General features: G+C 49.1%; 2 protein-coding genes and 1 long non-coding RNA gene across 4 annotated transcripts; 1 reads left to right on the top strand and 2 right to left on the bottom strand.

Moving 5' to 3' along the window:
* The first annotated feature begins 33 nt into the window (after positions 1-33).
* On the top strand, positions 34-1,333 carry LOC115251326 (uncharacterized). 2 transcript variants are annotated; one of them, XR_003889898.1, is made up of 5 exons: positions 34-118; positions 178-268; positions 512-575; positions 719-971; positions 1,121-1,333. It is a non-coding gene; the product is annotated as an uncharacterized lncRNA (long non-coding RNA). The 2 variants fall into 2 exon arrangements; XR_003889897.1 differs by having other exon boundaries at positions 719-1,333.
* Positions 980-6,523, bottom strand: LOC105416977 (cyclic nucleotide-gated cation channel beta-3-like). Its single transcript, XM_029843130.1, has 18 exons — positions 6,371-6,523; positions 6,005-6,137; positions 5,621-5,762; positions 4,671-4,822; positions 4,308-4,604; positions 4,030-4,238; positions 3,859-3,909; positions 3,326-3,412; positions 3,186-3,250; positions 2,995-3,117; positions 2,713-2,854; positions 2,485-2,644; positions 2,307-2,404; positions 2,147-2,230; positions 1,923-2,041; positions 1,669-1,821; positions 1,455-1,595; positions 980-1,355 (listed from the first exon to the last, which is right to left on the bottom strand). Exons 1-17 carry the CDS (start codon positions 6,443-6,445, stop codon positions 1,457-1,459), a joined length of 2,229 nt encoding a protein of 742 aa, XP_029698990.1. The 5' UTR covers positions 6,446-6,523; the 3' UTR covers positions 980-1,355; positions 1,455-1,456.
* A 448-nt stretch (positions 6,524-6,971) lies between these two features.
* LOC101072926 (cyclic nucleotide-gated cation channel beta-3-like) lies at positions 6,972-12,928 on the bottom strand. The gene is made up of 16 exons (XM_029843139.1): positions 12,913-12,928; positions 12,645-12,780; positions 11,207-11,361; positions 10,596-11,116; positions 10,475-10,525; positions 10,312-10,398; positions 10,174-10,238; positions 9,949-10,071; positions 9,022-9,163; positions 8,676-8,835; positions 8,505-8,602; positions 8,345-8,428; positions 8,121-8,239; positions 7,900-8,052; positions 7,429-7,579; positions 6,972-7,354 (listed from the first exon to the last, which is right to left on the bottom strand). The coding sequence occupies exons 1-16, from the start codon at positions 12,926-12,928 to the stop codon at positions 7,322-7,324; spliced, it is 2,094 nt and encodes a 697-aa protein (XP_029698999.1). The 3' UTR covers positions 6,972-7,321.
* Positions 12,929-13,193: the final 265 nt, after the last annotated feature.

Genomic DNA, 13,193 nt, shown 5'->3' with positions numbered 1-13,193 from the left:
CCCACGGGTGACTTGACGACGCTTCCTTCTTTTGTTAGACGTGACAAACGCCGCCACATTCAGAGACCTGAGTAAACCAGTGGGAGCCCTGAACAGAGAGCGACTGGACAGGTTACTGGTGAGTGCTGCATGTGACGCAGGTTCTGTTCGGGCTCTGACCCTGGTTCTGCTGCTCAGTCTCGCTACAGAGCCATGCCCGACCCCCCCTTCATGTACGGCAGCCACTACTCGTCTCCAGGCTACGTCCTCTTCTACCTGGTCAGAGTCGGTACGTCACACACTCACAACACACACACACACACAATTATTGTGAATTGTCTTTCTTCAGTTTTGAGTTGGTATTGTTGGACATTATCGACATATTGACACTTTTTAGGGAATTCTTTTGTGAAAACACACTTCAGGCTGAGCAATATTGTGACTTTTCCACGTGATCTTTACGAAGAGCTCAGGCAGTTTGGCTTAGGAGGTTTTCTGGTCCCACTGAGGTTTGCTCCTCCCTGTCCTGCAGCTCCAGAGCACATGCTGTGTCTTCAGAATGGACGTTACGATCACCCGGATCGCATGTTGAATAGGTACAGCTCACCAGCACTCACCATTGTTTGGCCGCTCCTCCTGTTCATGCAGCTGAAGTTCAAAATGAAAAATGCCCCGATGTTCTGCAACTATGTTTATTATTACTGTCACATTTTAACCTCTCTGATCCCTCTACACTCAGGTAGGGCTCGTCCCGCCCCTCTGCAGATTCCAGCGGCGTCCGGCGAGGCTCTCACCAACGGTGTGTGGCTGCAGGTGCTGTTACGGCCATGTGGATGAATGAGCTGTGCACCACGGTGATCACCGGTGGAGAGGACAGACAGACCATCTTCTGGAGGCTTCAGAGTTAAACGGACCAGCATCAGCTGGGCGTGGGCGCTGGCGTTACTACAAACCCGTCTGCTTATTGAGAGAAAACATCCAATAGCAGAATTGTGTGTGAAGTTTGTTCTTTTTGAAATGATAATTTCTACACTTGTGTGTGACGTTTATTGGAAGATCTGCTTAATCTTCAGGCTGCTCGGGTGTTATCAATATAAAATAACACTGAAATGTAAAGGTTGTCCCCCCCGTCTCTCTGCAGGCATGTCAGTCCTGCCAGGTTGGACTCTCAGTCCATCGGACACAGTTCAGAGCAGAAACAGGACACAGGAACAACAGATTTGGCTACAGTCTCTGACCTTTCTGTCCCGACTAGCGTCTAAAACATTAGTTTGCTGCAGCGTCCCTTTTCCCCCTCTGGTGATGAGAGTTTTTAAGATGATATGTGATTAAAAAGTGGGATGTAGATGACGTAGGTTCTGCTGCTTTGCACTTTTCTGTGAACAGAAGAAAAAACAGGCATGGTGTTTCCTGCCGAAAGAGCTTGAATATTTGGTCATCAAACGACCTCAAAGAAAAGAAAAAACACAAAGTACCTTCAGTTTTTCTTGAGTCGCCCAAATACCTTCAGCAACTTTGGTGTTGGAGGTTTTGTTTCAAACAGAAATGCACCTTTGGGCTTTTCCTCTTTCTTTGCATCAGTTTTAGCTGGTGCAGCCTTGGCCTTGGTCAATTTCCTACACACACACACACACACACATTTACACATTGAAAGTGGGTGTGGTTGTTCTGGCACTTAAACTGACTCACCTTCCCTTCCGAGCCAGAACCTTCTGGGACTCTGGGTAATGGATGAGGATGTCAAACAGGTCTTTCTTCTCCAGGACAAACAGGTTAGCAAAGCCGTGTGCTTTGACATTAGCTGTGCGCCTGTTCCCTCCATCTTTGGCAGACTGCAGTAAGCTGTGATGGAGCCAGAGGACACGTGTGCACGCTACAGGATGTTAGCTACGGGTGGGTGATACGTGGACTGAATCCAAATCTTCAAGCATCTCAGGACACACCTGATTTCTCCAAAGACGCAGCCCGCCTTCAGAGTGACGAAGACGATGCTGTTGTCAGGTCCTCCCACCACCTGCACCGCTCCACCCTTGATGATGTACATCTCTTTACCGATGTCCCCCTGCAGGGGAAAATAAGCAAACCCTCCATGTGGATGAGACTCCTGTGTTGTAGAACGAGGGGAAAGCTTCTGCTGGCGTTGAGGAACATCGACCATGTGACTCACTTTCTTCACCACAAAGTCTCCTGGTAAATAGATGATGGACTTGAGCCTCAGTAACATGTCCACCAGCATCTGCTGGTCACAGCCCTGATGGAAACCACAGGCATGTGAGTCTGAGCTGCACTGGGACTGCTGGTGTGTGTGGGAGCCCCGGAGGAGCTACCTTGAACAGGTCGATCTTCTGAAAGGTGGCCAGGTTGATGTCCACGGCGATGGCGGTCCTCATCACCAGAGGCATCTTATCCAGTAGCTCAGACTCGTCTGATCAGGGCGCAGCAGACTTTGGGTCATCACGTGTTCTGATTCCTGGAGATGGAAACACTGGAGGCTTCCTGACTCACCCAGCATGCCTTGAGCCGTCCAAGTGTAGTTGTACCACGTCTTCACCCTGTTCTGGACCATCTTGGGGATCCTGTTGGTGTTCATGTAGGCAACACAACCGTCCATGGAGGCCCTGAAGTAAGTCTGACCCGCCGTGGCCGCTCCTATGACGTCTCTCATCTGAGAGGAAACGGGACGATTGAAACGTCGTGAAGACGCGGCTCAAACATTTGGAACGTGACACCAACCTGCCCGATCAAGCTGGAGAACACAAAGACGCCGATGAAAAAGTTGGACATCTGAAAGGTAATCTCAAAGGTTGTTGTGGGCTCTGGGAGACCCCCGATGTTGATCAGACTGCGCACGGCAAAGTAGTAACAGCGCAGGTACCTGTGGAAGAACACGGCCTTTCACACATCACGGCAGAGGTTCAGCACCCTCAAACACACCTGATGTGAGAGGCTTTAAGCCTTAAAGCTCAAATCTTTACACTCATGCCCACGGATGATCAGCGGAGATGGAAAACCTACGCTGTGCCGTTGCCGTCGTACACCCAGGTGGTGGTGGCGATCCCCTGATGCTCCGAGGCCACGAAATAAGCACAGGCGTTGAGGTGAAGCATGAAGAGCAGGTATCCTGTAGTCCGAGCCACCCTGCGGGTTAAACACAGCCCAGATGTCTGGAAATGCCTTTATTTTAACCTCCAGAGGACTCAGAATACCTCCAGATGTAGGCTTTGGCCATGACGTTCTCCAGCCGATCACTGAACTCAAAGAAGGACTCGACCTGCAACAGACAAGGAGAACGTTGGGGAATGTTTCCACGTGTGTCTCGGGTGACTGTGGGGCGGCTGCTGCGTACCCGGACGATGCGGTTGAGTCTGTAGATGGAGGAGAACTCAAAGTTCAGACAGAGAAGGTCGAATGGGAGGATGCTGAAAATATCAGTCTGACAAAACAAACATTCAGGGCAGAAACAGAAGCATTTCCAATCATTTGCATATGAAATGGGAACATATGAAACAGTTGTAAGGTTGAAACTGTGGTTAATACTAAAGCTGGACCATCCACTGTGAGCGGAGCTCCAGACACACGGAAAAGAAATGTTACAAAAAGAGGAAATCAACAAAAACACTGAAGTCGACTCCATCTCATCTCTTAGCCGAATCTTATTCCAAAGCAGCGTCAGAAGTGTTGAACCTGCAGTTTTGGAGCCGGTGTCGCCCTCTGCTGGACACGGCAGCACATTACATAAACCATCTACTCAACCACTGCTGGAGAACCAGCAGGGGACCAGTTTAAAGCCCATCACCCTCCAGGCTGAAGAAGCTGCACGTGCTGGGTCCGTTCCTACAGAAGGAAGCTCAAATGTTGGCGAGTGTTTTGAACTCTGACCTTGAATCTCGGCGACTTCCGATAGTGCGCTTTGGTCAAAGCTGGGTCGTGCTGCATAGGACAGACAGATCAAAGACGAGGTCAGCGTCCAGGGTCTCAGAGGAACGCACGCGACATCGCCGCCAACAAAGCGCACCAACGGCGCCGCCTTAAATCTGCTGTGAAACTCACGATAATGTCGCCCCCTCTCACAAACTGCAGCCGCGGCTGCCAGACACAGATGTCGATGAGGTTGACGGCGTCGCTGATGACATCACAGGCCACCCAGTACATGTTGGCGGCGGGACTGTGGTACGGGAAGGCCAGGCGCACCGTGCAGAACCAAATGTTGTAGTTGTACGCCAGCGCCACCAAGGACAACCAGGCGATGTAGCGGCGGTCTGCAGCAACAGAGCGGGAGATGTTCACGGTGGTTTCGCATTCACCCACCTTCCCAGAACGCCTCTCACCTAAAGGGTCCAAGGTCGTCCCCAGGAATCCGTCCATCACCTTCTCAACAGGACGGAGAAGCACATCGAACCAGGCGAAGCTGATCTCCGGGAGGATCTGGGCCTTCCTCCTGGCCTCCTCCGCCAGCCTCTCCTCCTCTGCTTCCTTCTCAGCCTCCAGTCGTTTCTCCTCATCCTTTTTCTTCTTCTCCTCCGCCTTCTTGGCCGCCTCCTCGGCCTTCTTCTTCTCTGCCTCCTCTTTGGCTATCCGCTCCTCTTCCTTCTTCCGGAGGTAATCGTCCTTCCTCAGGATGGGGGCTGAAGAGTGCGCTGGTCAGTTGGATGTTTGGGACTCCCTCTGCCGACACCTTTGCTCCTACTTACTGACAGCTGGGCTGATCTCCGGGGAGCTGGCGTAGGGATCTGCAGCTTTCTCTCTGAGGAGCTCCGTGCGTTCTCTCAACTTCTTGGCGATAGTTCGGAGCGTGTCGTCCGCGTAACGGGAGTAGACAACGGGGGGAGGAGGGGCTTCCTCTCTAAAGAAGAGGGCGACAGGACAGTCGGAAGATGGAAAATGTTATTTCACCAGCCTCCGTTTCTCTGCTGGGAACAAATGCGACAACAGCCAAACGAGATCAGAGGCAGCACATGTTCGTTGATCGCTGTCAGAAGTTACACTGAAATCCTAATCTGCTTTAGAAGTCACAGACGGGTCAGAGGTCAGTACTGTTGCTGCAGCACACACACACACACACACACACACACCAGTAATTCTAGCTTTGTGAGAACTTTTACTATTAAAACACACTCCAGCTGCTTAAATAGACTGGTTATACTGGGACAGAGAGGATACATTGAATATTTATAGTGGGATGAGATGAGAAACAAACTGGTCATAGTGGGAGAAGATGATAAATGAACTGGAACCAGCTTGTGGGATAAACCAAGCAGCTGAGCAGATCCGGAGATACTGACCACACCAAACTTCCGTGGTTCCAGCTCCATGTTTACGTTGGTGAACAACACAGTGATATCTGACTCAGGTTCAAGCTCCAGGATCAAGGTGCTCCTAGTCAAAGCTATTTGTGGCAGCTAATCGCTCCTAAAGTCCCAGTCTGAGTTTGAAACCAAAATATTCTCTCTCCAGTTTAATCAGATATATAGGGGCAGCATTACGATTTGTACACAAAGTGATTGTGGGTATTTCTGCCACTGCTGTGGTCTCGTCATCACTGGTTCTGCCTCCAACCCAGTTCAACCCACAAACACTGGCAGCATTTCTGAAACGTCCAGTTGGTTCTACCCCAGTATGGAGTCTGAGACATTTATCTTACCCATCAGCCCCCTCTGGGTCAGCAGGAGCTGGGCCCGGTGCTGCTGGTGCCGGGGCAACAGGAGCCGCCGGGGCAGCAGGAGCCGCCGGGGCAACAGGGGCCGCCGGGGCAACAGGAGCCGCCGGGGCAACAGGAGCCGGTGCTGCAGAAGTGAACACACAATGGACAAAAATGGTGGGAAAAGTGGCGTCACTCACATTTAATAGCAGAAAACCCAAATCCAAAAAGGCCACAGCTTAAAATGGCACAGAAAGTTCCTCCATAGCAGCTGACAGGATCCCCTGCTGGTTCCCAGAAGGTTCAGTCACCAACGTAATCCTCTAAAATCTCATTGAACAAACACAACCTGAAGGTCACTTTGAAATAAATGAAAAGGAAAATTACCAGCATTTGGCTCGTCTTTCTTCTGGTCTTCTTTAGGCTTATTTTTTTCTGCATCCTCATCCTCCTTTTTCTTCGGTTCCTCCTGCTTGCTTGGCTCTGCTTTCTCCCCCTTGGTCTCAGGAAGGGTTTCCTCCTGTAAGTACCCCGCACTGTTACACCGTGCATACCAGCACTGCCGGCATGATGTTGCTGATGACCAGCAGTGTCCAGGTCTGTTCTCCTGGACGCCCCTCTGCAGACCCAGCAACAGTGAATCCCCCCCTGGGGCAGCTTTCACTGACCTGAGAGTTCACCTCAAAACACTGAGGGTATCAGAGGGTAAAGGTGACCAAACAGCTTCAGTAAGATTTTTAAAACAGGTCTTACCTTGGAAGGAGGTGCAGCAGGTGGAGTGGGGGGAGGTTCCGGAGCCCCAATCAGCCTCTTTAACCTGCTGAACATTGTGCTGCTCAGAGGGCGTCACAGCAGGGTCCCTCCGGCACCACTCCTCTGGATCGCCCTGTCAAACCCGGGTCCCGAATGCTGTGAACCGAATCCTTGCGAGGATCTTTAGCAGCACCGGTCCCACAGCAGACTGAGGCAATTTAATTTCCTTAGAAGCATTAATTCCCTGGGGCACTCCCCCGCAGCCATCAGATCTGCCACTAATCACCGTCCTCTGCTGGCCTGCAGCGGGGACCGGTCAGAGGTCTGCTGGAAACTGCCTTTTAGTTAAGCAGAAAGCTGAATCTAAGGCTCATTTAATGGCAACACGCAGCTCGCATTTTTCTTGACAATAGACTGAGCACATTTTAATATCGACTGTTGTCGGTGAAGGTATCTAGATTAGACTGATGGGGCTATTTCAGTTCCTCCTGACTGCAGACGTTCCAGTGAATTAACCCTTAAAATGCTCCTAACAGGATTAGTCGGCAACACATCGACTCAAATTGTTCATACAGCTCAAAGGAGGACACTGCTAAGAAAGACAGACGAATATTGATTTATTAATATCAAGAGGGAACAAGTTCATCATTTTGAATTTCAACATTTGATGGTGGGTAATCTTTGTTAGGCTTTTATACAGCCACTTAAAAGCTAGAATACAGTATGTAATCAGACAAACACCAGTGACTTAGTAGTTAAACTCCACAAACAAAGTCATGACCTCTTTCAAAAACAGTTTAGGTTGTTTTCTGGTTGCAACTGACATGACTATGAGTTACTTTCAACCCAAAAAGATGAGCATTATTGAGCACAAACATATGAAGTACAAAATAAACACAAGAGGTTTAAAATTAAACTGTAAACCGACTCCAAAAAAGGAGTAAGAGTAAACTAATTGGGTCCTCTCTGGCCTCCAGAAGCAGCCTGGGGAAAGAAACGAAGACCGAGGTGTAGTTACAGTAAATAACCACACGGTGGCAGAAATACACGTGTGTTACCTTCACTCTGTCGATAAAGTTTTTGTTGATGCTTCCGCCGAAAGCTCGCAGCAGTTTGGGCGTTGGTGGCTTCGGTCCGAACAGAGCAAGCCCTTTTTTCTTCTCCTCCTCCACTTTAGCTGCTGCTGGACCTTTGGCCTTCATCAGTTTCCTACACAGAGAAATGAGCAGAGTCACACCTGCATCAGCACAGGTTATTCTCATACACTCTAATGTAAGGAAGCTGAAGTAGGATAATGTTAGTCGAAACACATTCCGACATTGTTGTAACATTAAAATTAGTACTTATGTACTAACCTATTAAAAATAACATTTATTTACAACAGGCATGGAATGGAGCAAAGGTCTGCTAAGATTCCTTTTCAAATCAAACGTATCGATTTGTGTATTTTATTTGATTTGCTGGAGTTGTACTTTAACCAACATCAATCTTCTGCGCATCTTTTTGCCCCCACTGTACATCTCGCTCACTTTCCCTTCCGGGCCAGAACCTTCTGGGACTCTGGGTAGTGGACCAGAATGTCAAACAGGTCTTTCTTCTCCAGGACAAACAGGTTAGCAAAGCCGTATGCTTTGACATTAGCTGTGCGCCTGTTCCCTCCATCTTTGGACGACTGCAGCAGACTGAGGAGAGAGAAGAAACTCCTTCAGCATGTTCCGTTCGCCACAGACTGGTCCAGACAAAAGCCCACCTGATTTCTCCAAAGACGCAGCCCGCCTTCAGAGTGACGAAGACGATGCTGTTGTCAGGTCCTCCCACCACCTGCACCGCTCCACCCTTGATGATGTACATCTCTTTACCGATGTCCCCCTGCAGGGGAAAATAAGCAAACCCTCCATGTAGATGAGACTCCTGTGTTGTAGAACGAGGGGAAAGCTTCTGCTGGCGTTGAGGAACATCGACCACGTGACTCACTTTCTTCACCACAAAGTCTCCTGGTAAATAGATGATGGACTTGAGCCTCAGTAACATGTCCACCAGCATCTGCTGGTCACAGCCCTGATGGAAACCACAGGTATGTGAGTCTGAGCTGCACTGGGACTGCTGGTGTGTGTGGGAGCCCCGGAGGAGCTACCTTGAACAGGTCGATCTTCTGAAAGGTGGCCAGGTTGATGTCCACGGCGATGGCGGTCCTCATCACCAGAGGCATCTTATCCAGCAGCTCAGACTCATCTGAAAACGTCCAGATAGCTTTAAACTCTTTCTTCTATTCCTCAGAAACCATAGTACTGACTGTGGAACTGACCCAACATGCCCTGCGCATCCCAGGTGTACGTGTACCATGTACGGACGCGGTTCTGCACCATAGCGGGGATCCGGTTGGTCACCATGTAGGCGACAGTGCTGTCCATGTTGGACCTAAAGTAGGCCTGTCCTGCGGTGGCTGCACCAATGACGTCCCTCATCTGAGGCCAGAGGACAGGAACAATACAAAACGGTGATGAAAGATGGGGTGGAATAGGTCTTCTACTCTCGTTCCGAGACAACTGAAGCTACGACGAGTGCTTCTATCACGACGGGTTTTATCCAGCTAACCAGGAGGAATACGAGGTGGTCAGACTACTCTCTATCAGGCCGAGTCTCGCCGTTACCTGTCCAATCAAACTGGAGAACACAAAGACGCCCGTGAAAAAATTAGTCATCTGAAAGGTAATCTCAAAGACGGTATGGGGCTCGTTAAGACCCCCGATGTTGATCAGACTGCGGACAGCAAAGTAGTAACAACGCAGGTACCTGTGAAGAGGGTGGCAACATTAGAGGGGCTGTGAAAACATAGAACTGTCCTGCCTTTCCAGATACACCCCGAGCATCTGTGTGTGTGTGTGTGTGTACGTGCTGATGCATGGAGCTAACGGTCGGTTTTAGTGCGGACGTTCATCATTTTAAAATAAAAAAAATAGCAATGAGGAAAAATTCTACAATTGCAAAACAGAAAAAAAGATGCAGTTAAACTCCAGACATTCCAAAATAAACATGAATTACAAACAAACTACCTGTCCGAGAATGATGGACATTGAGAATGCCCCAAAAAGGTAGTTTGACATCTGAAAGATCAGTCCGAACATGGAGTCTGGAATGGGCAGCTCAGCGATCATCAGCAGGGATTTCTCCGCATAGAAGAAGCAGCTGAGATAACTGCAGCAGCGGCAGAGACGGGACAACAACAGACTTTCAGTGTAGGAGCACGTGGGAGCGTCCTGTGCTGTCTGTGTGGCCAGGTGGGGAGGTCCGCTAGAGAATAGAGTACAAGATTCCCTACAGCCGAATCATCAACTCTCTGGCCATTTAACCTACAGGATTGTGTTCAGGGAAGTTCTGGAGACATCAGATTTCTGCCCAGGACAACAAAAACTGGATGGATTATCGTTTGTTGCGCTCCAAAACACAAACAGCTCCTGGAGCTGGTTACTAAACCCATCTGATCTGTGTAACGTATGGTTGTATCCATGGCAACTGTTAAGTATGATGAGGATGACTCTGGGCCTGGCAGCAGGGGAGGTGAACATTCCCACACTTACGCACTCCCGTTACCAGAATAGACCCATTTGGTCAGTCCGATGCCCTGGTAGTCCGATGCTACGTAGTACAGGCAGGCGTTGAGGTGGAGCATGAAGAGAAGATAGCCGATGGTCCGGATGACTCTGGAAGAGGAACAACTCTACTGTCTCATCGACTTTAATCGCGACTGCGAGGAGCCGTGACACACTCAAACCTGTTGCCCTGAAATCGGCCAGAGAATTTACCTCCAGATATACGCTTTGGCCATGATGCTCTCTAGACGGTCGCTGAACTCAAAGAAGGTTTCAGCCTTGCAAAGAAGAATGACAGTAGTTAAAGGAACATCCCACCATCAGTCAAAGGCAGCGCGGCCTTAAAATCACCTTCAACAGACGATTGGCTCTGAAAATGGATTTGAACCCAAACTGGAAGTACAGCAGGTCGAACGGCAGAAGGGAAACCATGTCCAGCTGTGGGGGGACAGACAGATGTGTGAGCGGTTACACACACGGGCTGTTTGGGAAATGAAAACGTCGGGGAAACCACCTTGAATCGCTCCGATTCTCTGTAGTTCTTCTTTGACATGATTCTGTCTTTCTGAAAGAAGAAGACAGAAGCTCTGGGATGACACTGTCAGCCGGTGCAGAGCGACCGGGGCAGAACTTACGATGATGTCTCCTGCTTTGACAAACTGTTTGCGGGACTGGAAGACGACCGAGTCGGCGAGGTAGATGAGGTCGGCCAGCGAGTCCAGGGTCAGCCACAAAGGGATGGCGCTCTCGGTGTGGTAGGGGAAGCAGAGGCGGGCTGTGATGAACCAGGTGTTGTAGTTGAAGGCCAGCGTCACCAAGCTGAGCCAGGCGATGTAGCGACGGTCAGTAAAAGGATCTATGGTGACCCCCAGGACGGAGTCCATCAGGTCTTCCACGGGTTTCAGCATGACGTCCACCGATGTCCAGAAGGCTTCGCTCAGCTTCGTCTTCAAGCTCTTCTCCTGTTTTTCCTCTTGACTTTCCGCTTTCTTTTTCTCCTCCTCCTCCTTCTTCTTCTGCTCAGCCTCCTTCTTCTTCTTCTCCTGCTCCTCCTTCTTCTTCTTCTCAGCCTCCTCCTTTTGGATCCTCTCCTGCTCGGCCTGCTTCTTCCTCTCCTCTATCACGTTTGCGTAGACGGCTTTGGGCAACAGAGGTGCTGAAAGATCGACGCCATTTCCCATCAGAGACCCAACAACAACCACAAATGTAAAATCCTAATTGATGAGATGAGTGTGTTCACACTCACTGACAGGGGGGGTGATCTCTGGAGACGAAGCGTACTGGTCAGCTACTTTGTCCTTGTAGATCTGCAGCCTGTCTTTCATCCGTTTGACGATGCTTCTGAGCTGCTCGTCCGAGTATTTGTTGATGACGATGGGCGGAGGAGGGGCCTCTACTTCTCTAAAGTTGGGAAATACCAGAGCGATTAGCCAAAAAAAAAAAAAAAAACCTTTGCTGAGACTGTTAGAACATTTTTTTAGGACATCAGGGGAATTGTAATGAGAGAGATACGAATGATGAACTAACTAACTAAAACTTGGTCATTTATTAAATGAGCTACTGATATTTGGTGGAAACCCGGCAAAAACCAAGCAGGTGAAGTCACTTCTGACTAAAACACCACAGTCAGAATTGATGTGTGCTAATAATCACCAAATTATCAGAGGTCACCTGAGTTCAAGCAAATATTGAGAAATGAGAGAGACCAGATCAAAGTTATTGGATTAAAAATAATAAATAAATAAAATGTCCTCTCGTGCACTCTTGACACAAACTTCAATTCAACCATGACTGACCTAAAATGTATTTGAAGACAAGAAAAAGCTGTTAAACACCCGAGACACTGGCGTGTCGCCCCCTAGTGGACAGACAGTAGTACAACACGTGGACGACAGAAAAGGACTTATTTCTGACCAAACATCCACTGTAACATCAGTCAGAATATATTATACGTAAAACTATTTTTTTTTTTAATCTATTTATTTTATTTGGTGGATGATGCATACTTGACAGCACGGGTTTCAAGATAATCTGAAATACCGACTGCTGATCAGCACAAATGCATTTAATCTAACTTTAAATCCATCATCATGATCAAACTAATGGAAATGCATTTACAGATGGTGCAGCATCTCTGAGCTCTCCTATCTAAAGCACTCCTCCTGACAGAGAGGCAAATATCCAACATCTCTTCCCCAAATCTCCAACAGCGCAGCTCTTTTCATTCCACATTTACCAGAGCTGAAAAGTACACATGTGCTTAAAATTGGGAGGATCAACATAATCTCTCTGTACCTGTCGATTAATTGCCGGGCCAGAAGCGGCCTCGGTGAGCTTCTTAAAATTTAAAAGCTGAAAAGCTTTTAATCCACTTTCACGTCAGTAATATGCGCAGCGTGCCAGAAGATGAGGATCTGCACTCATCTCTGAGAGTGTTCCCTCTCCCTCTCCCTCCCATCTCCTCACTGAAGCTGATTAATTAGCTTCCACTCGGTGATTAATGTGATACCGGTTTCAGGTGCCAGCGTCCTGGCAACCGTGAGTTATTGTAATGTACACGCAGCTTTCTTACTGAAAATTCACTGTTTTAAACAAATGCGACAGGTTATATAAATATACACACGCAGCTTTTGCCATTCTGATTCCTGAGACCTTAAGTGAAGTGGCTGAAGCACCAGACTCACCCTGCTGGTCCATCTGGAGCAGGGTCAGCAGGAGCTGGGGCAGGGCCTGAAGCTGGTGCTGGAGCTGGGGCAGGGGCAGGGGCTGGGGCTGGGGCTGGGGCAGGAGCTGGGGCAGGGCCTGAAGCTGGTGCTGGAGCTGGGGCAGGGGCAGGAGCTGGGGCTGGGGCTGGGGCAGGGCCTGAAGCTGGTGCTGGGGCAGGAGCAGGAGCTGGGGCTGAAGCTGGAGAACAGTGGAAAAAGGTGTAAATTAGGTTGCATGAGTGCGAACCCTCCTGGAGTTTCATTCAGGCCAACATTGAGCTCGTCTCCATCCTCCAGTGAAATCGAATCTATACACAGATGAAACTCTGTTGCTGTCATTGTAAATGAATGACTTCGAGCATGTGACCGTTTCCTAAACCTGTTTAGCTACCGCTCTTGTGACTGCAGAGTTAAACTTGGTTTTTGAATTATTTTGAAGGGAATTAAAATTCCGACGCATGAAATAAGAGCACAAGGGGCGAACAGAAGCTGTGATTCAGCAGGCTGGATGGTTGCAGCTTGTGGGCT

This window comes from Takifugu rubripes, chromosome 10 (assembly GCF_901000725.2).
Source record: "Takifugu rubripes chromosome 10, fTakRub1.2, whole genome shotgun sequence".
NCBI classification, from domain to species: Eukaryota; Metazoa; Chordata; class Actinopteri; order Tetraodontiformes; family Tetraodontidae; genus Takifugu; species Takifugu rubripes.
The sequence above is the reverse complement of the archived record's forward strand: the minus strand, read 5'-3'. Positions and strand labels throughout refer to the sequence as shown.

Excerpts from the sequence above, each read along its gene's own strand:
- LOC105416977 (XM_029843130.1), bottom strand. The coding sequence starts at position 6,445 with ATGTTCAGCAGGTTAAAGAGGCTGATTGGGGCTCCGGAACCTCCCCCC. Across the intron at positions 3,910-4,029 it reads TGAGAGGGGGCGACATTATC|CACGACCCAGCTTTGACCAA; the intron begins GTGAGTTTCACA and ends TGTCCTATGCAG. Across the intron at positions 2,645-2,712 it reads TCTCCAGCTTGATCGGGCAG|ATGAGAGACGTCATAGGAGC; the intron begins GTTGGTGTCACG and ends GTTTCCTCTCAG.
- LOC101072926 (XM_029843139.1), bottom strand. Across the intron at positions 10,526-10,595 it reads TCAAAGCAGGAGACATCATC|AAAGACAGAATCATGTCAAA; the intron begins GTAAGTTCTGCC and ends TTCTTCTTTCAG. Across the intron at positions 8,836-9,021 it reads TCTCCAGTTTGATTGGACAG|ATGAGGGACGTCATTGGTGC; the intron begins GTAACGGCGAGA and ends CTCTGGCCTCAG.